The 25542-nt window shown below is 39.6% G+C and overlaps 1 protein-coding gene across 1 annotated transcript; it reads right to left on the bottom strand.

The window, feature by feature from the left end:
- Positions 1 to 25435, bottom strand: LOC110981168 (uncharacterized). The gene is made up of 46 exons (XM_087131471.1): positions 24962 to 25435; positions 24805 to 24867; positions 24622 to 24714; positions 24494 to 24527; positions 23862 to 23924; positions 23705 to 23767; positions 22709 to 23056; positions 21326 to 21451; positions 20906 to 20965; positions 20744 to 20806; positions 20586 to 20648; positions 20424 to 20486; positions 20011 to 20058; positions 19492 to 19605; positions 18670 to 18810; positions 18073 to 18201; positions 17245 to 17523; positions 16717 to 16824; positions 16063 to 16167; positions 15633 to 15902; positions 14725 to 14979; positions 14157 to 14221; positions 13609 to 13692; positions 13068 to 13235; positions 12614 to 12760; positions 11475 to 11934; positions 11036 to 11215; positions 10267 to 10377; positions 9641 to 9867; positions 9353 to 9431; positions 8767 to 8931; positions 8337 to 8453; positions 7416 to 7676; positions 6763 to 6915; positions 6376 to 6557; positions 5687 to 5867; positions 5275 to 5421; positions 4759 to 4854; positions 4452 to 4592; positions 4133 to 4242; positions 3643 to 3862; positions 3197 to 3281; positions 2840 to 2901; positions 2059 to 2300; positions 1488 to 1552; positions 1 to 1138 (listed from the first exon to the last, which is right to left on the bottom strand). The coding sequence occupies exons 1-45, from the start codon at positions 25094 to 25096 to the stop codon at positions 1502 to 1504; spliced, it is 6357 nt and encodes a 2118-aa protein (XP_086987597.1). The 5' UTR covers positions 25097 to 25435; the 3' UTR covers positions 1 to 1138; positions 1488 to 1501.
- Between the last annotated feature and the right edge of the window lie 107 nt (positions 25436 to 25542).

Genomic DNA, 25542 nt, shown 5'->3' with positions numbered 1-25542 from the left:
TCAGCTTAAGTAATCCTTTATTGGGTCGTTTTGCGTTTGATATTCCTCAATCTGTGTGAATGCTCGTGATGATTAAATAGATTGAAAGCAATGCAAAAACATTCGAAGTTGGAATTTTGTTGGAAATGGGACATTTAAAAAAAAACATAATTGCTATAATTTGTCATTTTTGTTTGATGTTATTGTTTTGGGCGAAACTCTGATCTTGAATGGATGCTCGACGTCCATATTTTTGAAATATGGCTACTAAGTCAGCAGATTAAACTAAGACCTGTGTGCTTTTTCAAAAGAAATAACAAGCGGGTTATACGAAAAAATGTGCTTTAAAACAAACACCGGCACGCAGAGTGAAGCCTTGTAATGTATCAAGAATTTTTGCTTTTACACAAGCAAACAAACAAAGCATAACTCATTGATATCACATCAATCATCCAGTTACCGAACAAAATAAACCAAAGAAGTCTGAGTACTTGTCCAAGCACCTAACGTTAAACAGCGTATATACATAATGTGACGCCATGCCTTACTCTGTAATTAAGACCAGCCACTAAGGCGTATGAAGGCACTGAGATGTCAAATATTATGATAATTTGAAAAATAAAAGTACATCTCAAGCTCGTAAAATTTTCTATCGGTATTGTGTTAAAAGACAAGGATGGAAAAATTATAATCCAAATATGATTTAAACAACTGCAGGGAATTGATTGTTAGAAAATAAGTGGTGTAAATTAAATGTACTACACTACGCTTTATGAAAATCTCACAAAACAGTTTATCGAGAGCCATTAAACTAGTCACAACTGCAAATATACATGGCAAAAACTAATAATGCTGGACGGACACAACCCTTTTCACTGTAACACTTTATCAGTTCGTTGCTCACCCTTGCAATACTTCCCCCTGGAAATTTCTCCTCTGGAATAGTGCTTTGCCTCCTGAAAAAGGACACCCATGACTACACGATACAAAGATGATCAATATTATGGTTATCATCACTTTATGATGATGCCAGTAATATTAGATAGAATCAAATTTAGCCTAGGTGCCTCAAAAGAAATTACAATTAGCAAGTGTTCATGAAGTGCTCGCATGGAAGTAGAAAATCATGTCATAAACCATCTGCATCACTGTCTCCAGTCTGTTAGGGAAAGAAATGTAATCATTCAAAAGGTTAGAAAGGTCAAAAATTAGGGTATTTTATATCTTAGTATAGAATGCACATTTTGATCAGTTTTGGTAAAATAAAACACAGAACAAAAGAATAAAATCTCCAATGACTCACTTGGCACCCTATTAATTGCCGGTACTTGGCAAAACTAATATTGCATGGCAATGCAAAGTTTTAAACCAGGAACACAGTGACAGTCATCGATTACCTAAGAACCATTTTACCAAATGGTTAACGGGTTTTGGAGGACAAACTCAAACAAGTCTTTCAAAATCCAAACTTGACTTCTGGAAAGACTGCTTACGTTCTTGATACTTACAGAAAGTATGCATTTCAAATCTCTTTGACGTCTTCCTGAATGAAGATCCTCCGCACGTGCATTTCCTTTGGAAAATAACAAATCCACACGTGTGTAAACTATTGGCCTTTTACTAATAAAATTGTCAAAATGGACGAGTCGTTTACTGTAAAGGAGCTGTCAAGTCCATAATGAAAAGATTCCACTAATATCAATATATGACGTTTTCCAGCTTATCGCTTTTCCAACAGTGCCAAAATGAGTTTAATGCAAGCAAAATTAATTTGTTGCCGAAGTTTTAGGAATAAGAAATAATTGGAAAAGAAAAATACACTGATCAAAAAAACAAGGCAGTAAAATATATAATTAAATTTCCTTTCACAGCATCCAAATAGTGACTTTACTGTTTAAAATGCGCAATGTTAAGCTCGGTATTTGCTACTTGCTGAGCATTCCTTCTAGGATAATTTTATTCATGTTCAAGCTGTCTTAATCAGTTCAGATTAATCATATTCAATTCAACAGACCAAGGTGATGGTTGAAAAGCATGGAGAACTCGACATGATTTACAGCCGAGATAAATCCTTCTTACCCCGTGAAACTTTGGTGACGGGGATCTGTGTTGGTACATGCTCTTCATTTGCATCCCCTGTCCTTCGACAGCCACCATGGTGTCATCGTCATTGTCATTGTCACTATACATCCCCTGTCTGTAGCTGGGGTCAGGCTCTACTTTATTCTTTTTTCGAATCACCAGGTAGAAGAGTACAGCCATCACAATAACCAGGCCAAGGGAGCTTACGATTATAACTACCAAGACAGCGGTAGACAAACCTGATTGAAAAAAGAAACTTGTGTGGTATTTATAACTTGATGCCAGTGGTGTCAATCTGTGTCGGAAATTTGGGGAATGGGGGATGGGAAAAAAGTGAGGGTTGAAAGGTAGGGGCAGTAGACACCATATACAGAGGCCGATTATCAGGAAACTGGTGTACATCTTAAATATGTATTCCTTTTTGGAGTGATATTGAATGCATTTTAGTGGATTGATGGATGTGTGAAAAATTCTTCACAATCCGCTGTAAATTTTTTGCTCACCACAAATAAGTGGGGAGGGGGAATGATTCAATAGCTCATCCCCCTAAAAATGTATAGGGGATATATACCCCATGCTTAACACAACAAATCGTTTTGACTTCTTTAAAAGCCCTATTGTATTTCGTATCTCACTTTTGAAGTTGTGACAAGGAACACTAAATCCTTTGAGGCAAATATAATCTGAACATTAATTAAACTATAGGATACATTATTACTGGAAACAAATTACTACAAAAGATTTCGTTCAGTTAAAGATGCTTTATTGACGCGTTTACCTCCACTGTCAACCGGCCCAAGTAGAGTCTCACACTTTTCTCCTGTATATTCGGCTGAGCATCTGAATAAACACAGTTTCGTACAAGGAGAAACTCTTTACGTTAAAGACAAATTTATTCACATTGCATTTTGTCTAATATAACAAGTGTATTCTGTTCATGTATATGTTATAAATGACGACTGATGTAAATGACTGGACGTAGCTCGATAACAATTTCCCATATTTTCCAAAATAAATAAACACCAGACAAATTTTACACATGTTTAGGAACGTTATGGAGCGTCTGGGCCGGGGTACACTGGATTATTCCACTCATTTAACAAACATTCTATCCAATCTTTGTTTTCTCAATTACCTGCAAGCAAACCATGGAGAGAAAGTAGGTCTTTCACAGGTCCCGCCATTGTAGCAATGAGTTGCCGGGCAAGCTGGTAATACCTCTGAAAAAATAAACCAAGGACAAACGTATCACACGAAAGTTTCTAAAATAAAGGGACTTTGACATAGCGAAGTGTAACCTGCTTCCTTCGGCATCCCAAAGCTTGGAAAAATTCTGCATTCTGGGCAAGACTTAGATAGCCCTGGCTCTCTAATCGAAACAGTATCTTTCCCGAAGTCAAGATGATACGGAAACCACCACAAAAGAAGCAACAGAGAAGCGACAAGCAGAATGACATACAGATCAAGCAACCCAAAGAAGTTTGACATGCACTGACCCGAATACGATCTATTGTCTTATTTCAAACAAGTCTTCACATAAATGGATTGTGCTTTAACAAAAGTGTAGGCAATCTTGGTTACCTTGCGCGAGAATGGAGTCGGGATCGATAAAAATGGTTATATTGCCGTCAGTCAAGGTATCACTACTCGATAGCACTCTCTTCATTTCCTCTGCAGAGGGCGCTACATTTTCAGGGAATGATATTACCGCAGTAACAACCAAACTGCCCGATTCCATTTTGGTCACGTGAACAGATGTCGCGTTACTTGAGGTCTCGGATTCTCGAATCTTGTTCATTATCTAAAGACAAATCAAATGTTATTCATGTAAAACATCACAAGTAATGCAAGTTTCTTTTTATCAGTAAAATCAGTGCCCCATTCATAGTAATAATTTCATGTATCAAACAAGGAAGTTTAGCTAATGAATATTTAACGGCAGTAATATTGAAGTTGATTTCCGTACACTCATAAGTCATGTTCAGTGTTTGCATATCACTTTTCTCCTCATAACAGTAACAATAAAAATATATATGACAAACTACAATACTACTGTAATAACCGAACGTACCGCCCGTTGCAACACCCCCGCTGTGTTTTTGAATGCGCTGCTGGTGGGATTGAGGTAGGCTTTGACAAATTCCAAATACGTGGTTATCCTAATTCCAATCGACGGATACCCTGTAAAAAAAAAGAAACTAAAAGAAATGAAATATGAGCAGGGGGCTGTTCAGCTCTACATCTCAGCTGATTGGTATTGTTATTATTGTATCCTTTCAAATAACATATGCATCGGAAGAAAATAAACTTGCATGTGAAAGATACATTTGATCGTCTCATTCAATGTAGGAGCGTTGTGGAAGAAATATTTGAATATAAAAATATCTTACATTTACACGAGCCATTGCTGATTTGGGAATATCCCTCGAAGTCGCGACAGTGGCATGCATAGCCATCTTCGTTTGAATCTGGCAAGCAATGCCACCCTGTTTCCGCACACAGACTGTTGTTAGCCGAACAAGGGTTGACGTCTACAAAGAATGAACATACCAACATTTATGACATCAAAAAAGAATGACAATGACAATGACTTCACGAACGTCGGCAAACATGTTTTTATTTTATTTCTGTTCAACAATTATTTCATTCCCTTTACCAAATCCTGTACAATTATTGAGACAATTTTGAAGCGTGTACCTGCACATATTGGCCCAGAATGCGTCAAGGGACAAGAACATTCTTGGTGTTGTGCATCATATTCCCCTCCGTTCAAGCAACTTGAGTTGGACAACTCTGAGGGCACGAGGTTGAAACAAAAACAAATTGAACGACATCATTCAGCTGGGTCGAAAAAAATGCAGCATCACTAATGGGAGAAAAAAAAGATAAGGAGCATTGCTGCAAATAGTTATTATTCCATAATAAACACATCAACCATGTCAACTCTTTTAGTTTTGCCCATTAAATATGGGAAGCTTTCCTGCAAGGATATATTTCTTCACGATACTGCATTTCCAAATAAGTGTTGTGGAATTCAGAGTTCAGATGTATGCGACAAGGTGCAATGAAATATCCGAGAGTTATGTCTGGTAACTAACGCATCTGTACCCCAGACAGAGTCACTGTTTATGAAAAGTTGACTGAAAGAACAAAAAATGATATTACTACGTCGTTATCTTTGTCCATAATTGAGCACACTATTTATAAGCGCACCTCGACAAGTCTTCCCATCGTCGAGCAAATAATACCCGGTATTGCAGCTGCACTTGAACCCCTGTAGGAGGTTCTCACAGATATGGTCACATCCGCGTCCTCCACCACTAGCTGGTTCGTCTACGTACAACTTGCACTCATCAACATCTGTAAGTGAATGATCCAAATGGACGTTGTCATTAATGTACAATGGTGACACTCGTTTTACACATGCGAAAAATTGAACTACTTGCCTTAAGGTACCAGAATGGTCATGTTATAATTTCTGTGAGTTTGCTGAAATATCCAAATTGTAACTTTTTCTTTTTATAATGTTAAACCATGCATTGTGAGCAGTCAACCAATTACTTGAGCAGACACTCGATCGACAAACAAATTCTCCTAATAATTAAAGCTCATTAACATAGTCTACCAGTGCAGCTTTTTCCGTCTCCCTCCAATCCCTCTGGACAAGGCCCACAGGTGCTGTTCAAAAATGGCGGCTTCTCGTCCAGACACTCTACACCAAGGAAACATGGGCTGTCGGCGCATGCGTCGTAGTCTACTTCACAAAATTCACCTGTCCATCCCGGCTCGCACTGACACAGTAACACCTGAGAGCAATGTTTGAACTGGATCACTCAAATGAATCAACCAGCAGGCACAACTGTCAGTTCGTGTGTATTCAATATCCTCTGCTGAAGCAAAGACTTCTCTCAAGCATTTTCTTAGTCTCGTCTCCCAAGTTTTACTTTGTAGTTTTGTAACAATAGCTTTTATTAAGCACTTATAACTGCAAAGGCATATTTCTTTCCCCTTGTTAAAAGTGAAGCTTCTCAAATAAACCTGTATCCAAGACGACTGTAGGATTTCCAATATATTTAACCTTGAAAGGATAAAGTCACTTAAGTACTGAATGCATTAAGAGGCTCGGGATTACACTCCCTATGGCCAAGTCAACCATAAGTCAGCTTTGAATTTAGAGCAATCGATGGAGAAACGCACTTAGTAATGGGATATTGATGAGATGAACACCATGACAAATGAACCGACCAAGTGTAACCATATTGGTTGGACGGCATGTATGCCTAGGCATGATGTTATTTAGCATTTTCTACTTACACCAAAGCGGTCTTGAATGAGATTGGTACCGTCAGCATACTGATCCAACAGGCACGTTCCGCCATTTCGGCAATCACAGAGATTCACTATCGGCTCGACTGTAGCATTGGACTTACCATCTGTTGCTAGGAAACCAACCTTGACCTTTGACTTGTCAACAGGAGTCCAGGTAAAAATTCCATCTATTAAAATACATTTAAAATAACAAATTAGACTAAAAAATTGTACAAATTTATATTTACTATGATTTGCCATAGGGCTACTAAACATATTCGGTATCGCGTAATGATTTGATACCAAGGGCAGATTCAAAGGAACATAAAAGTGAAGAAAAACATTAAATATAAGATATAAATAGTAGCACGAATCTGCACTTATTTTCCTAACCTTCAACCGTAATTGCTGCCCCGTCAACCTTCTCCAGCAAATGGAATGCAACGTCGTCCCCATCTGGATCAGAAGCATCTATCTGCAGCGAGAAGTTCTGTCCAACGGTGACCTTTATGCTTTCGATCTGCGTCAGCTTCGGCGGGTAATTGGCTTTGGAAATTAAAACAATTAGTTCATTTTGCATAATGCACGGATATAGTTGTTACACCAGCAGTTACCAGCCCAGTAGATGTCAATGAGCATTAAATCATGGTCTTGCACGTGATCGCATCCTTAGCTACTGATCCGTAAAGTGATTCTGAGCTAAAATCAAGTGCTTGAGACAAAGCCAACATCTCATGTACATCGCATTGATTTCAGAGACTTCAGACGATCACATAATCCTGTCTTGTCTTTCAAAATGTTAAAAAAAATACATTTACATGCAAAATAACATTTCTTTAATCCACTTACGTATCGCTTTTTTATCCAGAAGCGATTGATAGTCTTCACATACAAATGAAAACTCCCCCTTCTTTCCATTTTGATTCATTTCAATATTAGCGTATTGTTTGTTCTATCCCGTGACATGATTTGAACACTTCTGAGATTAAGAAGAAGTATGCTTCTCATTCTCGATGCATTGACAAAAGGCAAAAAATACTGCTCACTAGCTGATTCCAAATCAGCGGTGTTCTTTTCATTGAGTTGCAAGGTGGCCATTCCAATGTCTGTGTCATTCATTGTCAGCGAGTCGTACTGGCACTCTTTACTGTCACCACAAGCTTCCTTAATCTTCTGTCGTTGGTCCTCATCCACGCTGGCAAGCAGTTCCTCCAGGAACTTGGGTCGGAATGACAGGTCATTGATTTTCTCCCAGCTCTCCTCGGGAGGTACGTAGTAGAATAAGGAGTCATTAACGGAGACGCGCCCTACATCATGTGGGAAAAAGTCAAGCACTTAAACATTCTATCAACGTCAAATTAGGCCAAAAGGGTTAAACTGTCACTATGTCACAAGTATGCATTAAATCGCCAGTCACAAGGGCACTAATAAGTTAATACGGATCTACAAGTGTAAGTTGAAACACTTTGAACTGAGTATGGAGCATTTCTCCAGGATTCTTTTCTAATTTCTTGTTATTCCAACGGTGACAAAGGCTTTCCAAATAATCCAAAAAGTGCATGGTTGTAAAATGCCCCGTGTTCTCTCGCAGACGCGTTAAAATTGATAAAGCTTCAATTATATTTAGATGGTTTTCCTTTATGCGCCGCCAAATTAAACCCACAAAGCCTTCCAATGGGCTATTTCGATAAATATTTCAAAAAGCTACGTCATTCGGAAATTATGCGCACGTGTCTGCCTAAGTCTGCGCTGATAGGGCAGATCTTGCACGCACGTCCAAATCACCTCAGACATCCTTTTTTGGACATGCGCTGTCGTAACACCGAACTGGCCTTTTAAAAAGAACAATAGGAAGCACTGTAACCTGGTCGCATTTCTGTAAGCCAACTTTGCAAAACCAGACGAGAAAATGCTGATCAAGGTCGTCATACTACAAGACAAAAGAAACTCGTTATATATTTGCTCACAGGTTTCGCCGAATTCAAAGTAGTTCCCGTCAAGCATCTCTCCATCAGCACCGGTGGCTTCTTGGTAGGTACCATCACGCCTAAGTACATCGTTAGTTTTGTTACCATCCCACACACCTGATGGAAGAAGTAAACGAAATACAGACACTTATCAACGTACACCTTATCGACAGGACACTCACTGATTGAAATCTTACCGGTGTAGATTCAATTCCTATCTCAGGAACTACCTCGTCCAAAATTTTATAAGGTCTGTGGTGTAACACAGGTTTTTCTAACTACTTTTAAATAGATTCAGAACACGCATTGCACTGGATGTAGGTATTGTATTTTGTTCCCTTCTGTTGTCACTGTTCGTAAGTGAAAGGCTGTGTTCAGCTACCCCTAGAAAAGTTTCATTCCACTGCGAAATATCAAGATGGTTGTTTACCAAGCAATCCTTTTGTTTTTCCCCTATGGTCCTGGCTTAGCTGGACGGTGACGTCAACAAAACTGTTGTTCACTCCAACAGAGAACTGGATATCAGAGGTGAATATTGCCACGACCTTAGGAGGGTTCTCCTCCCTCTTAACAGTCACGCCCTCGAGCATCAATCCTTAAAACAAAAAGGGAAAACCACTTTCAAATGGATTAGGCCCTTAGCACAAATGAGGTTCTACACGAAAATAAAGCTACCAAAAACGTAAATATGCTTCTGTGCATAGCTCAAGAACAAAATTTGGGAAATTTTGAAAACTGAATATGGTTTGTATTTTTTAAGAAAGTGTTTTACTGGGTATGAATCAACTAAAAGTGGGTGGAATCGGAAAATATTTCAAGATTTAAAACATCAAACGAGAGGAAGGAGGTTTCTAATATGAAAGAGGAGATTGCTCTATTCCCTTAATTTCTTTGAGAAAATTTAGATGAGATAACGACTTTACGTTTATGCTCGTCTTGTATCCAATGCTCGAATTATCGAACTGGCCAAAGGTAATATGTCATCATGCTACCACGTGTAATACCTCACACCTTACCGGATATTGTTGGTTGGACCACCAATCCGTTGACCGTTGTTATCAGATCTGTAGCATCGCTGTTCACCTTGATTTCAACCTTCCAAGTTTCAAGAAATGTTTATACATATTAATAATATTTAAAAACTTCTGTGAGGTTTCGGTTGATGAACATTGAGGTGCTTTTAACCGATTTTTACTTTCAAATCAGCGGACGGTTTGTACTTTCTTTTTTTACACGTAGCTTAGGCCTATGATGTACATTCTGCCACTATGAGACTATGACGAGATCTCGAATACATCACCTACCCGTGAATCACCAACACTGTCCAACGCAGCAAACCCACTGTACACGGTTGCATCAGTTAATTCCTCCGTTTTGGGATCATACGCCCTCTGCGTTCGACCTTGTAGCTCGAACAGTTTTTCGCCTCTGTCTACGTCTTCAATGAGGACAAGTGTATACTCTCCTAGGCCATTGAAGGTATAGTCTAGGCCATCAAGAGTTTTCACATGTGGGTCTCCCCAGAACCAGCCTGACATTCAAGTGAAAAGAATGGGGGCAAGGTTATGGTTCTCACCGATGTCTGTGACAAATAAAACAACCCAAGTACAGTTTACAAATTATAAGAGACAAGTAACTTGTTCAAAAAACAACAAACCCACATGGTCAAAGCTTTGTTTTGGTGCTGCTATGTTTTCGAGCAACGAGGAGTAAGCGACTTTAGGCCTACTGCGTGCCAGCGTACAAAGACGCTAACGAGTAAGTAGAGAGTGAGCGTTGAATTCCTGTTGACCATAGGGTGTTCTAACTGGCAAAGGTGGAGGCGAGTGTCAGGTGTAAGAGCGAGCCCATTAGTGTATCACCACCAAAATACTGGAGTATGCTCGGTTTAACCCATAAACCAAAGGGACAACAGTGTTGGCATACCTACCCCAGAATGTCGGTACATAACGAGAGCAGCTCATGAGAGGACGTGTTTCAGTGTAAAGATGACACAAAGTCGACTTCTCACAGCAGTAGTAGCGTGAAAGGACTTCTTCGTCTGCAAAATGGTAATGTATCATTTACTGTACCAACACACCCGTACCACAAAAATTCGAGATTGCAACACCGCATCGCATCCCTTCATTCAATGTGAACAAAATGAATACTGCATTATGTTGTAACGCCTGGTAGCTTAGTATGGCTACAAGTTTCTCGCTAGATCTACCGAAGTAAAATAATAGCAGTATCGTGACGATGGACAGAGCATACTGTCCGAAATATTGAGAACTCTCCAAGTAACCAAGCATACCTGTTTTATATACAAAGTGTGGACATTCCTTTGTTCTCCTCTTGTAGTTAAGGAAACTTGAGGAAAATGCTCCTTTTATTCCAACTAGCATAACTCCTTCAATCTGGATTTTTGATGATGATTTCCTGGACTGTTCCTCTTCATTTTGCCACAGATAACCTTGACCCCCAAATGCCCCTGAGCTGTTTTTCATAAAGGGGAAAAAATTGTCTGGACGTGTGCGAGTCCACACAACGCCATCGGACCCTACATTATGTGGACTTCTTTTGTGCAGAGATCCACACTATGCATGCCACGCCTGCAAACACACACTCACATGACAGATACTAGCTACTACGCTAACGCCAGCCCAATAACTTGCAACCTTCACCATGAAAAACTTCAAATCTCATCTTGATCTACCTACCATACCACTTTTGAAACACGTCAGGGGTGTAGAATATCGGGCTAAAAGGAAACCTCTCGAAGACAGAAGCAACTTTTGGATTCCTAATATCGTAGAGAAGATCACCGGTTGATTGCTTGTAGCAGCACTGTGGACCAGGAGTTCCCGGCGCTTGGAAAAGTCGCACAAAGCACACAACAGCTGAAAAAAGAATTAAAGAACAGTAAAGATAAAACAACCATCAACAGTATGAGAGTACAGGTGATTTAGTAGGCATTAATCCAAGACAGTATAATCCAAAGTATAAAAGGCTTTGGTGATGTGACCTTTATATATATTTCTTGCATCTACCTTTGTAACATACTTTATCGGTATATCGAGATCCTTTTATCGGTTTTTTCCTCAGACAGTTTGAAATGGATTATTGTATCTGACGTAGACTTATTGAGAGCCCACTTACAACTGTCTTGAAAGTATTCCCAGACTTCTCCTTGTGGGATATAATAGTCATGCCACATCCACAAGAAGCGCCAGTCGAACCAAGCCATGATCAAACTACAAGGGCACGTGTTAGCGAACGGAGGATAGTACACCTCGAAGATTGGGTAGGGTGCCTGACGACTGTGCCAGTTGCGGCAGGAAAGACGTGGGTTGACAAAGTCATCAAGGTGGTTGTCAAGTTGGAACACCCAGCGGCCTTTTTGTCCTGAATTTCCAACGATGCTGCCAGGACGGAAGAGTGAATTTTTGGGTACATCCAGGTAAACACTCTCTTTGGACATCCCGCAGGTGTAACCCAGGATGACGTTTTTGTTGGGTAAGAAGGCAGTGTCCCAATTCATGTTGCAAGGATCGTAGTTGAATACCACGTAGCTATGGATGGAATCGGTCAGCAGCAAGACTTGGAATGTGTTGGTTCCCTGCAAAATCAGCGAATCAGTTCATTATTAAATTTTCATGAGACTATAAATAAAACAAAACTTTGATTGATGCAAGCTTTGAAACTACATAACCTCCGTTGCCAATGCTCAGAGAGGCGATCTATCTATATCTGTTATTGCTAACGTTCATTGACCCCCTTTGGACCATCGAAATCAATGGTTAGGGTTAAATGAAAATGTTGACCACTTCTAATCATGGTGAAAAAAGTATCCTTATTCTGTTAGTGACCTTTTTGGAATCGTTATGCTGTAACGTTTCACCCAAAATTAATTCAAACCAGATCATTGGGTACTGTGGTAAAAATTTATACATTTTGAATATTATGATGGTATGATAATGAGCTAGTTCGCTATTCTCAAACAGCTGGCTCATTCGGGAACAAAACGCGCGAGTAAAAGCACATTTGCATAATGCGCGTTAACACTTGCGCCAATTAAGCGTTGCGTATTCGTATGGCCGAACGCAACGTACACGTATGTTATGTTAATAGAGTTAAGTTTTGTGTCGGTAAAATAGAATCGAATGGACGCATCGTGTATGCAACGCACCAAAAAAGTACATATCGAAAGACGAATTAGACTGAACACGCACATCCCAACAACCTCGGTCGGTTGGAATACCTAACTGGCTCATTATTTACATCCAAAGGCAACTCACAGATGCGAGAAGTGAAACTGGTTGAACATTACTCCACGTGATAACAAGTGCCCAATACGCCCTCAATGCATTTTCTTCAACCCCAATAATAGCTTTGATGGTGTTCAACATATCTTGGTTGGTGCTGGAATCGTACTGATCATACACCTAAAAAAGAGAGGGAAATAGAACTGATGATTTTTTTTATCTAGTAGACCTTATCAAGAAATGTGACATGATCGTAGTACCCGTCATTTACTTGTTTTTAAAAATCACACTAACTTTTTCTCGATTTGCGCAAATTTAGGACTTGTATTCCGTCAGTTTCATTTAAATGTATGTCAGCAGCAATGTGTAATGGAGACTACACGACGGACATCTGCTCAATAGCAAAATCAAACTTTTCAAGATCTCTCAAAGAGGACAGCAGACAATAAACAAAAGAAAAAAAGAAAATTCATTCGGAAAAACTAACCTGCCAGAAAACATTCTTTTCAGGAGTAAACGCATCAGCTCTAACGTCCGCCCAGAACGGAGCTATCATGTTAAATCCGCTGGGAAACTCTGAACCTTTGGCACTGGGAAACGCTAGTTTATCGAGCTTCTTGTCATTGGATAGAACTATCACACCATTGTCACTGAACTGTAAAAAAGATCAAAACCCTGAGAGTGTTACCTCAGCTCCTATTATCATCCCAGTACGAATGTCTTTGGTTAACCCGCAGCTCCTGTCAGTTGAAAGGAGCTGCAATGGTCGGAAGTGTTCATTTTGTTGGCAGCAACGCAAACGTCACGCGTGCATTTCCTAGTCGTTTGTGAACCAGCGAAGTTCACTTCCGACAAAAGGAGCATCCGTTGCTAGGAAAATAACGCCCTCTCCTGATCCAGCTCGAGGCCCATAGGAAGTCCAAATAACAATTAAGGTTTTAAAACTTTAGAGAGAAACTCTGTGAGAGAATTTATGACATGTACACAATGATCAGAAATTGTTATAGAAGTGATGATACAATACTTACATAGAGCTTTTCGTACAGCTCATCACAGAAGGGAAAGAAATTCGGTGGATAAATGGTTGGCGATACCAAATCCTTCATTTGCTGCTGATCCCATTTAAAGCAGTAAAGAAAGGATGAAAATGTGATATGTCAGGTCTAAAAAATGCTGGTAAAAGTAATGTTCAAATATCTCCCATCAAATATTCCGGCACAGCATGTAATGTCGTCTGATACTATTTAAAATTTGTGTTTTCCTAAAAGTTTGCGATCTTGAGCCAATCTGGAGGGGCTCGATATAAAAGGGAAATGGTTAAAATAAGACTGAAAAAAACTTGCTAAAATCTATATTTTTCAAAGAGATAAATGTCAATATCTCTGTCCTGTGGGGGAAATAAACCTTCAAAAAAATTGGAATAAAATCGTAATTAAAATAAGTGCCATATATTTTTCGAATCTTAACAAGAAATGCTTAAGTAAGAAATAATGCTGATAGTTGTCTCGAAAATCGGCTTTGCAACAAAGTGTGCTAAGCATCAAGAAGAGTTGGGGTTAAGATCTTGGTTTCTTACCTTTTGTTTCGATTGTGACAGGAGAGAATCCCCGACTTCCATTCCAAATGGAATAAGGGTGCCGACTTATAAAGGAAAACAGATTGAGAACAAAAAAGGCGAGATTATTGAAGATTAAGTATGACAAGAGACAGAACTTGCCTCATTAAGGATTTCTTCCTTGAACACCGGAGGCATTATCTCGTAGATTTAACGGTTGTAAGCCAACATCACCAAAATTTACAAGTTAGGAATTTGTTGCAGAGAATGTAATGTTTGCCTTTGACAGCAGAAGTTGTTATGACCTGTCCTCCAACCTCAGAATTGTCAACCTCGAAGTTTTACGGGCTTTACCCTTACACCGACGTATAACACTGTATTCTCAACGCCTGTCCAAGAGTTCGTGAAAAGATCCACAAGCTTACCCGGGTGGGACTCGTACCCATTAAGCTTGAAACATATTCACTTTTAATAGATCTTTCCAAATATTGTAGAGAACGCACTTATAGCCTAAAAGGGTGCATCTGACACGACGTATGCATTGAAACCTCCATACAGGGGAATCATCCTGGAATATTTCAGTATTTACCCGTGACATCGAATCCAAATGTCTGTGATGTTCCACATCCTGCGGAATTAGTAGCAGTACACGTGATGGTATGGGCTCCTGGTCCGAATACACCTCCCGAAGGTCCAACATCCGTTCCATCTCCAGAGTCTTCACAGATAACAACTATATCGTCCTCAGCGGTGTTGGGAACAACGTTCCAGGTCACCGTAGAAGTCAATTTCCCTGGATCGGTGCACTGATCGCCTAAAGACGGAACGTCCAGAGACGGATCCGCTGCGTATAGCAAATGGCCAATCCAAAAATATACAAACACATGATTAACAACGCAGATGTTTATCCCAAAATTGTAAATTGTTTTAGAAAGTATAGGTACTGCAAAGACTATACACTTTAGGTTTTGATCTCTGAGACTGTACTCTGTTTATGGTAATTATTGGCCATACTCTTAGCATTGGTTCGGACTGGGTGCCTACAGTAGGCACCTGTAAAATCAACCTCTACGAAACTGTAATTTTCTTGAAGGCTGAAGACAATAATACTTGTTCTTTAAATTGGATATATTCGGAGCGTGCCAGAAGTTACTTCTTAATCTTCTTGTAATAATCAATGCTCTAAGTAAATCGTTGTTAAATAGTTTGGCATATCAGGGAGCTGTGTACCTGGTGCAGTCAGAGCTGTACATGCATGCAGAGAGACTTCAGACTTTGGAATGGCTGTTCATTAGGTGTACATTACAGCATGCACCTGTTGTGTGCTAATTTATTGTCCCTATGCACTGATACATAATCCACCATTTTGGTTCCAACAATTGTGACACTCATGTCGCAACTCTCTACACACAGCTCTGGGTACCGTACTGTTCCATTAAACAAGCTCCGAAAAGGAACGACACCTTTATGTGTAAATCTTCTTGTTTGGTTTCTTACATGAAACGGTAAAGGAGATTAAGCATTGGGGGACAACGCCGCTTTGCGTATGCGAAGAGCAGACAACCTCCTGCTTCCCTTTCCCAAAAAAGCCACCTGCCAGGGTGACAGTGGCTCCGGTGGTGATTTCCTCGCAGATGATGTCAGATGGAAAGATTGGTTGACCAGATGGCTCGACAGCAGCAACATGGGTCCACGTGACCAACGCTGTGGCCACTCCCTGCTTGAGACACCTGTTGTCAACCTTTGGGCAGTTTGTTGTGCTGCTAGCTGTCAATAAGACCAATCCAATCATCATCAACCTGAATAATTTTTTATTATCTACATTTTAAAGATAATTCATTAAATGCATCGATACATTTTCCTCTTTGCCAACATCCATTTGAAAAAATAAAATTAAAATTTTGACTAATCTGTTGAAGGTACTCACGTTCATTGCACTGCGGACCAGTGAAACGTGTGTTGCACTCATTAACACCATTACAGTTGGGGAAAGGTGTCCCTGGACCAGTGCACTCTATTCCAACATCGCTCTCTGTAGAAAGCAAGTCATGATATTTCACGATAGGTACTTATATGTCAGTCTTAAGTGGCTACTACGAAAGCCGGAGTTACAGGGAAGAGGCATAATATACACGGAATGCTAAGGGCTAAATTAGGGTAAGCTTACTATCTTTAACGGCAAAGACCTGTATGAGGCCTAAGTCAAGGACACATCAACGGGGAGACGACCAATTGGGCCATGCCCTTCAAGAAAGGAGCCTTTCATTTCGGGGTTTTGGACTTTTGGAGAAAGACGGACATCAAAAGCGATTATCAGTCCGTTTCCTTTTCTTGCACTTGGGCTTCAGGTAAACAAGATCAGGAAAACTTGAAGTACACAAATTTCAATTTCATATAATTAGGTATATATCTGTTAAAATTGAGCATTTTTCATGGCACACGTAACGGTTTGTCATAAAAGAAGATTGCACTTTGCACTTTTAGTTCCATGAGGTAAATTTATATCAACCTAAATGTGTCGGGAATTGGTCACTGATTATCGACGTTTCGAAAAATAAACCATTAAAAAGAAAGTTCTTACGTGAGCAATCGTGCCCACAGTATCCAGAGGAACAGGTACAAAGGCCTTGCTGATTGGATGAACATATGCAGTTGGTCGGGTTCCCAGTCGCTGAACAAAAAGTACCGTCTACAAAAAACAAAACAAATGGAAGACTTCCTTGCCAAGTGTCAATCTATTGTTTGTTTAACAACTGTATTGTGTGTAGGCAACAGTACATTCCACAAAGCTTGCGAAAACATTTACAACTAAATACAATAAGACTGCTTACGAGCACCATGTCATGTGGTCTATAGTGGGTATCGTAAATCAACAAACATGACATTCTCTTGTAGCAACGTTTTGTTTACCAAAAGTAAAGCCTATTTTCGGTAGAGTATCGTAATCTGAGTTCTATACTGACCGTAGGCTTTTTTTCGTAGACGACACTTTTAACACACTTTGCCATGGGAGGAGACTAAGTTTGTTGATATTTTACATCCACTTTAGGTCATGTGACTTCACCGGTGCAATCGGTTTATTGGCCGAAGTCTTGCATAGTTAACTTACCACTCACTGAGGCAATATAGACAAGCAAATCACAACTTTCACTATTCAGTGAGTCGTCAGTCGCTGTGTATCGCACCAAATGTGACCCTGTCACAAGATCGAATGTGACGATGTCCCCAACGCTGAATCGAGAACCTTTCACGTCAATGCTGATAATGTAGGATCCAGAGTTGTCGAACACCGCGTCTACATCTGGCAGTGCAACAGTTGCGTAGTTCTTGAGGCAGTCCGTGTAAACAGTTAGGTTAGCCAGGCAGGCTATATCTGGAGGCTCAACATCTGAAATTAAAGAGAATACAAAAGCGCCTCCAAATTCCCTTCCTATTCAGGAACACTGTGAAGACAACTACGGTAACAAAGAAAGGTCTGTGCCTCAGTTCCACGGGTGAATTTAGGTATGTTGCTTTCCTCCAGTGAGTTCCATCCTCCAAATTATTTTATAAACAGTTGTTCCTAACCATGGATGGAATTGAACGGCATTTCTTTGTTCCCAATAGAAACGGTTGTTTCAGCTCTTCTGTCAATTCAATTAATTTCTATCACACATATACAGCAAACACAAATGTCAGATTTGCGGGTGTCGTCATTACAGACTACATACATATTCTATTATCTCCAAACTGACGAATTCATCTCTTCAGAATGACTTCTAAGAATGTAAGATCCTGTACTTTGACAAGCATAAAATTTGAGAGGGTAACTTCAGAAACGTTTTGCTCCGGTAAAATAGTCTGTATAGAAACTTCCTTTAAAAGCTATGTCTTTTTTGTACGAGGGTAAGTCCTTTTAATTAAATTCTGAAAAATGTTTCATTTTCTGCATTCTCACCTACGCACGATGAACCATTCCCCTGATAACCCACGTTACAAATACAGTAAAAACTCTCAGCAGTGTCAACACAGTACGCATGATCGTCACAGTTGTGAAGAGGTTCAAACATGTCGCATTCGTCAACCTCTGCCAACAGAAATTGAAGTAGAAAAGAAAATTTGTCTACAGTGTTAATACCAACATATAGAAAATCCCATGGGGTTAAGGACTCCTTAGATTTTGAAGCAATATTGTTTATGACATTTTGTGGGGTAAAGAGACACAGAAAGATTTTTTAGGTATAACCAGATTTACATCTCATTTTTTCACCCTCTTTTTAGTAAGAAAGTGGCTTTAATTAAAGTGACAGAGGGAGTTTGGATACGAAGGGTCCTGATGAAAAATGCGAAGAAACGTTTTATGAGCCAAACGGTGGAAAAGTTTGAGTGTTTTTTCGTATTTCTTTATTCAGAAGCAATAATTCCCTTGGTGTGTAAACCAACACTTTATGAAGGTACCCCTAATTGTTTCAGTTTGAAATGATATCTAAGTAGTTTAGATCTGGTTTTACCCTTCCAAACGATTTTTTACGGTTACAACCTTAAGTGCTTTCACCTGGTGGTGGTTCCGTGGGGTAATCTGGAAGCATGCAATAGATATAGTAGTCTTCACAGCAATCTCCATAGATCTCGCACGCACCGTCACACCAGCAACCTCCTCGAGATCCATCAAGGAAACAGAAATTGCGACAGCCAACTGTAAAAAAATCAGTATAGACTGCGATGAAAATGACAAAACTATCCGCTCTGAGCGGAAACAAAGAGGGCGTGATTTTAAGTAAAACACACTGCGTGGAAAATTCTGTTTGAGTCTCGAGATTCAGGTTTGAAGTGAAGATGGTTGGATGATGGGCTTTAAGTGCATGAGGTTGGATTCACATTTTCGATGAGTAGGATTTAATATTTATAAAACTTAGGGCTTCAGTTTCAAGATGGGATACAGGGAGGGTGTCAAACAGGGGGGCATTCCTATGAAAAAAATGGGGGTTAAATACTTTAAAACATAACAACAGAAAACTGATCTTTGGGTTATATTTTATTTCATGTCTTTGCAAAAGTGTGTAACAAATTCAAAGTCCTTTGAATCCCAACCCCGAAACAGGCGATAAAAAGGTAATCAAAAGGCCATAACAAGTGAATAAAAAGGTAACCAGACGAAAATTTCCTAGCCCCTCCCCCACGTAAAGTTCCCTTCCGATAATCTGGTGCTGGATCCACCCTCAATCAGGTTTTCAGACACTGGACTGATAGTGGCAGTGTGATGGAATTTGTTGGTTGTGCAATGCTGATCAAAGGTTGTGCGTTGAGTATTCAGGCACTTGACTTGGGACCTTCAAACTGTAAGATTGAAGTTTTGGATTCGACAATTTATGATTACCGCAATTTTGCTCATCCCTGCCATCATTACAGTCTGGGAAGCCGTTGCAATGCCATAAATCAGTAATGCAGACGAACTCGCCACAGTCAAAGGTTCCCGAAGGGCATGAAAGGTCTTACAAGAAGAAAACAACAGATTAGACAAATCTGTTCCATATTGGAAGTAAGAACTAGGACATCTTTTATATTGCTGGATTCATGCATTATAGCGATACACGTGCTATACAAGGCTCCACTTCGGTTTGACTGCACAGCCAGCTAGCCGACTCTAATTGGTTACAAGTTTAACGTTCCTACATCGCATAGGGATACACACTTTTCGTACTTTTTCTTCAGAGATGGCATTTTGCACAAGCGCCTAGTTTGTTTCATAATATAGGTCACTGATATAAGCAATTAACACCTGTAGGCCTACATGAAGAAGATTGGTCGCAATGCTTGTTAATTAATCAATCAATTACATGTTTGCCACAATAAGAAATATCTCAGATGCCAATCAAGACACTTGTATTCTTTGTACCTTCGGTTGTGGTTTTTCCTTGAGTTGTTGTACTTTGCTGATTACTAACTGCAGTGGACAGTAAATCAATTAGGCAAAGAGTCATATTCAGGATATGTTTTTATATCTGCACAGTAAATCAATACGACATGTATCGGGCAACAGCCAAATAACTCACTTTTCCTTCTGTGTGGGTGTGTATGTGTGTATAAGTTTTCCTTGAGATGTTATAGCAATAAGTCAGGTACCGACCAAGAGGCTTTATGTTTTATCGTTAGGTGTGACTTCTCCTTCAGGCGTTGTAAATCAGTAACAAAAGTAAACGGGGCAACTTCGAGGAAACGAATCACGAAATCAAAGTCTTTATTTCACCTTCCGTGTTACAATAAAACAATATGACATATAAAAGGTATTGACAAAAATACTGCGTTTACCTTGAGGTGTGACTTCTCCTTGAGTCGTACTTTGCTGATCAACAACAGGTGTAGACGTGAAAACTTCGAGGAAACGAATCATGAGATCAATTTATTTCACCCTCCTTACAATGTAACAATGGCATTGTATTAGGTATACGGACTAAGAAAAACTGTGTTTACCTTTTGTTGTGACTTCTCCTTGAGTCGTACTTTGCTGATCAACAACAGCAGTAGACGGGGAACCTTTGAGAGAAAAAAATCATCACAACCAATGTTTGTGTTACCCTCACTACAGTGCAATAATGCACCAAGCATCGACCAAGAAACATTAAGCTTACCTTGCGGTGTGCCTTGTCCTTGAGTTGTACTTTGCTGATCAACTACAGGTGTAGACGGGGAAACTTCGAGAAAAACAGTCATGGCAACAAATGTTTATTTACCCTCTTTAAAATTTAACAATATGACTTGTCTCAGGTCTCGACCAAAATCATTGTACTTACCTTGAGGTGTAACTTCTCCTTGAGTCGTACTTTGCTGATCAACAGGAGTAGATGTGGAAACTTCGACAAAAAAATGATGACAACCAAATTTTTCAATAAATGAAATGCTCTTTAAAAACTAAATAATGCCTATGTGCAGATTTGATTTACGTATTGCAAGAGCTTAATGCTATGAGCAGGTACGAAAAATATATCGTAAATCGTCATGATGTATAAAAACAGTAGAGTCCATCACATTGAATAAAAACGTTATGCGTGTCACATTTCCATGACAACGCATCTTTAAAAATACCCAAGGAAAGACAACTTGAAAAGACTATTCCAAATGGGATGATCAAGATATTTTTGAAGCAGCCCTTGAAGCAAAACGAAAACCAAGTATTACACAAGGAACTGTTAAAAAGGTATCAACATTATTACCAGGATTACTGCAATTGACTTCATCGCTTCCATTAATACAGTCTGTCTGATAATCACACCGCCAAGAACCATTGATGCATACAGAATGTCCACAGTCAAACTCATTCCCTCCACAAATCAGATTTTCTGAAACAAATGACAGCTTCATTACAATTATTGTAAGGACGAGCACGTACGGGGCGCACTCAACAATAAAGTGACAGCGCCACCAAGCGGTGACACGCCATTCTACAATGTGCGGTCTCCCTTGTAGCTGGCCTGTACACCTCTTGCTTCTTTTAGGTAAAATTCACCCTTTTTAGCAAGTGGTCACTAATGAGTTCAGAATAAGCCATTATATTGGGGGCTCTGTCACTGTATAATGAAGTCGGAAAATAGAGTATTTCAGTGAAACATGTTATAAATTATAATTTTCTTTAAGTTTCCTGTAGGTCACGGTCTTCAATGGACGCCCTTGTGCGTTCATATGGAAAAAAGTATTTTCGGCCGACCGCCCACTTCATTCACAATCTCAGTCACGTGTTAGTAGTAGTAGTCAATCGTTAGTAGTAACGATTGTTTAATTGATATTTTTGTGTGAATAAATTATTATAGTGCAAGTACTATCAGGTGCCCCTTCTTGGTGATAGAAATTGATTCCGTAAGCTATTGTACATGGTGTACATGTATTTGTGGTGCACATGGGAACACAAAGATCAGAGTTTCAAATATATTGGCTTTAATCTCCAAAGCAGTTGTTGGCTTTAAAGAGCTGTGCCTTGCTACAGTAGGTACACGTAAATGATTCACAGTCATCTTTTACTGTAAAAAGCTCTTTTATGGCAGTTTAAATTCTTTGTCATAACAGTGTAATTGGGAATGCTTGATTATTATAATGAAATTATGTGTTCCTAAACGAGATTTCCTGTGAGGTCCAGGATGTGCTCTCACACCTTGATAATTCAGCCTCATTAAGGGACTTCTGTTTCCAACTTCATGTATTTTACTTCATGCACAGTTGGATCTGCCTAGGTGATGATTTTGCATTTCACCCATCAAATCTTCTTTCTTTCCTGTTCTGTCTTTTTTTGTAATTGTGTAATTAATTCCCCAATGTGCTGTCTCCCTTGCTGCAGGCTTGCTCACCGCTTGCTCCTTTCAGAAATAAACTGAGTGACTCGGGCCCAGGTGTCGTTGTCTTTTTTTCATGCTTACACCTTCATCACCCCTACCAGCCCTCCACAATATACTTTATCGACACTGTAATAATCTGAAGCAATGAGCAACATAAACTGCTTGTTTCAACTTTGTGAAAACAAGAAACAGAGGAAACAAGGAATGTATCGAATTCAAATTTCATTGAAACACATGTTTGCTTATCAACCTGCTGAATTTAAGACTCACCCGTTGATGGAATGCATGAAGCCCACAGTGAAAACCCCATGTCAGTCACGTTTCCGTTTGACGTGAATCTCAACCACATTTCAGTCCCGGTGGAGATCAGATCAGGTGCCTCTTTACCTCCGTGCCAAGCAAAGAACTCGCCAGTGGCAATATTGCCACCGTCACCAGCACGGAAGTAATCATAGTTTCGCTCAGTTTTAAAGCTGGAGAAGGTGACACGAACCCTCTGTCCCTCTTCACACTGGATGATCCAAGTCATGTTGACCTTGTTGGGATAGTTGCTTGGATGAAAAGGTGAGGTTATCTGAACACTGTCACTTCCATTGATGATATGGAAGATGCTTTCTGCTGCGGTAAAAAAATTTCAGAGGACTGGAAGGTCAGCTGAGAGATATTTTAATGTGCTCAGATATTGATTGTTACGTATCATTCACGCAACAAATTGGTATGTCAACTAAAATTTGTGACAAATTAAACATCTGTTTGATTAAAGGTGAACCAGGTCAGGCTGAATCAGCTTCAGATGATTGAAAAGTTTAACACTGTCAGACGAATAGAATCTTACCTTCTCATTCAGTTTCGTATCAATTGTAAAATAAGTGTCTCAAGCCCGTTTATGGTTTCCTTGGTGCAGTTATTTTTATCCTGTGTGTTTTTTACTCTGCAGCATGCCTTGCTAAGAAAAGACTAACCCCAAGAAATATTTCCAATGCACAATTCCTTAATAAGTTTCAACATAAACTGATGACACGGCTATTTTTGCAAAGTACTGAAAACGTCATTTGAAAAGATATAAATTTAAGTTCAGACAATATGAAAAGTTGTAGAACCAGTCTGCGGTGGCGAAAATCTTTGTTGTGCAATCTGTTGAAACATTAAAAATGTTTCCAAATGTGGAATGTATCGGAGAAAAAGAATCATCACAACCAATGTTTATGTTACACTCACTACAATGCAATAACATATCAAGCATCGACCAAGAAACATTGTGCTTACCTTGAGGTGTGACTTCTCCTTGAGTCGTACTTTGCTGATCAACAGCAGGGGTAGACGGAGAACCTTCGAGAAAAAGAATCATCACAACCAATGTTTGTGTTACCCTCACTACAATGCAACAATGCATCAAGCATCGACAAAGAAACATTGTGCTTACCTTGAGGTGTGCCTTGTCCTTGAGCTGTACTTTGCTGATCAACAACAGGGGTAGACGGAGAACCTTCGAGAAAAAGAATCATCACAATCAATGTTTATGTTACACTCACTACAATGCAACAATGCATCAAGCATCGACAAAGAAACATTGTGCTTACCTTGAGGTGTGACTTCTCCTTGAGTGGTACTTTGCTGATCAACAACAGGAGTAGACGGAGAACCTTCGAGAAAAAGAATCATCACAATCAATGTTTATGTTACACTCACTACAATGCAACAATGCATCAAGCATCGACAAAGAAACATTGTGCTTACCTTGAGGTGTGACTTCTCCTTGAGTGGTACTTTGCTGATCAACAACAGGGGTAGACGGAGAACCTTCGAGAAAAAGAATCATCACAATCAATGTTTATGTTACACTCACTACAATGCAACAATGCACCAAGCATCGACCAAGAAACATTGTGCTTACCTTGAGGTGTGACTTCTCCTTGAGCTGTACTTTGCTGATCAACAACAGCTGTAGACGGGGAATCTTCGAGAAAAAGAATCATCACAACCAATGTTTATGTTACCCTCACTACAATGCAACAATGTATCAAGCATCGACCAAGAAACATTGTGCTTGCTTACCTTGAGGTGTGACTTCTCCTTGAGTGGTACTTTGCTGATCAACAACAGGAGTAGACGGAGAACCTTCGAGAAAAAATAATCGTCACAACGAATGTTTATGTTGCACTCACTACAATGCAACAATGCACCAATAATCGACCAAGAAACATTGTGCTTACCTTTTGTTGTGACTTCTCCTTGAGTGGTACTTTGCTGACCAACAACAGGGGTAGACGGAGAACCTTCGAGAAAAAGAATCATCACAACCAATGTTTATTAATCCTTCTCATGCAACAATGTGATATGTACCGACTAAGAAACATTATGCTTACCTTTTGTTGTGACCTCTCCTTGAGTGGTACTTTGCTGATCAACGACAGAAGTAGACGGAGAACCTTCGAGAAAAAGAATCATCACAACCAATGTTTATGTTGCACTCACTACAATGCAACAATGCACCAAGCATCGACAAAGAAACATTATGCTTACCTTTTGTTGTGACTTCTCCTTGAGTGGTACTTTGCTGATCAACAACAGGAGTAGACGGAGAACCTTCGAGAAAAACGAATCATCACAACCAATGTTTGTGTTACCCTCACTACAAAGCAACAATGCATCAAGCATCGACCAAGAAACATTATGCTTACCTTGAGGTATGACCTCTCCTTGAGTGGTACTTTGCTGATCAACAACAGGGGTAGACGGAGAACCTTCAAGAAAAAATTATCGTCACAACGAATGTTTATGTTGCACTCACTACAATGCAACAATGCACCAAGCTTCGACCAAGAAACATTGTGCTTACCTTGAGGTGTGACTTCTCCTTGAGGGGTACTTTGCTGATCAACAACAGAAGTTGACGGAGAACCTTCGAGAAAAATAATCATCACAACCAATGTTTGTTAATCCTACTAATAATGCAACAATGCGATATGTATCGTTTATTGACTAAGAAACATTATGCTTACCTTTTGTTGTGACTTCTCCTTGAGTGGTACTTTGCTGATCAACAACAGGAGTAGACGGAGAACCTTCGAGAAAAATAATCATCACAACCAATGTTTGTGTTA

Source organism: Acanthaster planci, linkage group LG21, assembly GCF_054643075.1.
Source record: "Acanthaster planci isolate LZ-2023a linkage group LG21, COTS_SCS, whole genome shotgun sequence".
In the NCBI taxonomy this organism is placed as follows: domain Eukaryota; kingdom Metazoa; phylum Echinodermata; class Asteroidea; order Valvatida; family Acanthasteridae; genus Acanthaster; species Acanthaster planci.
This window is presented reverse-complemented; position numbering and strand designations above follow the sequence as displayed.

Coding starts and splice junctions, on each gene's coding strand:
- LOC110981168 (XM_087131471.1), bottom strand. CDS start 25,096: ATGCTTGATGCATTGTTGCTTTGTAGTGAGGGTAACACAAACATTGGT. Junction 20,807..20,905: donor AGGAGAAGTTACACCTCAAG/GTAAGTACAATG, acceptor TTTTTCTCGAAG/TTTCCCCGTCTACACCTGTA. Junction 12,761..13,067: donor AAAAGAATGTTTTCTGGCAG/GTTAGTTTTTCC, acceptor TCTCTTTTTTAG/GTGTATGATCAGTACGATTC.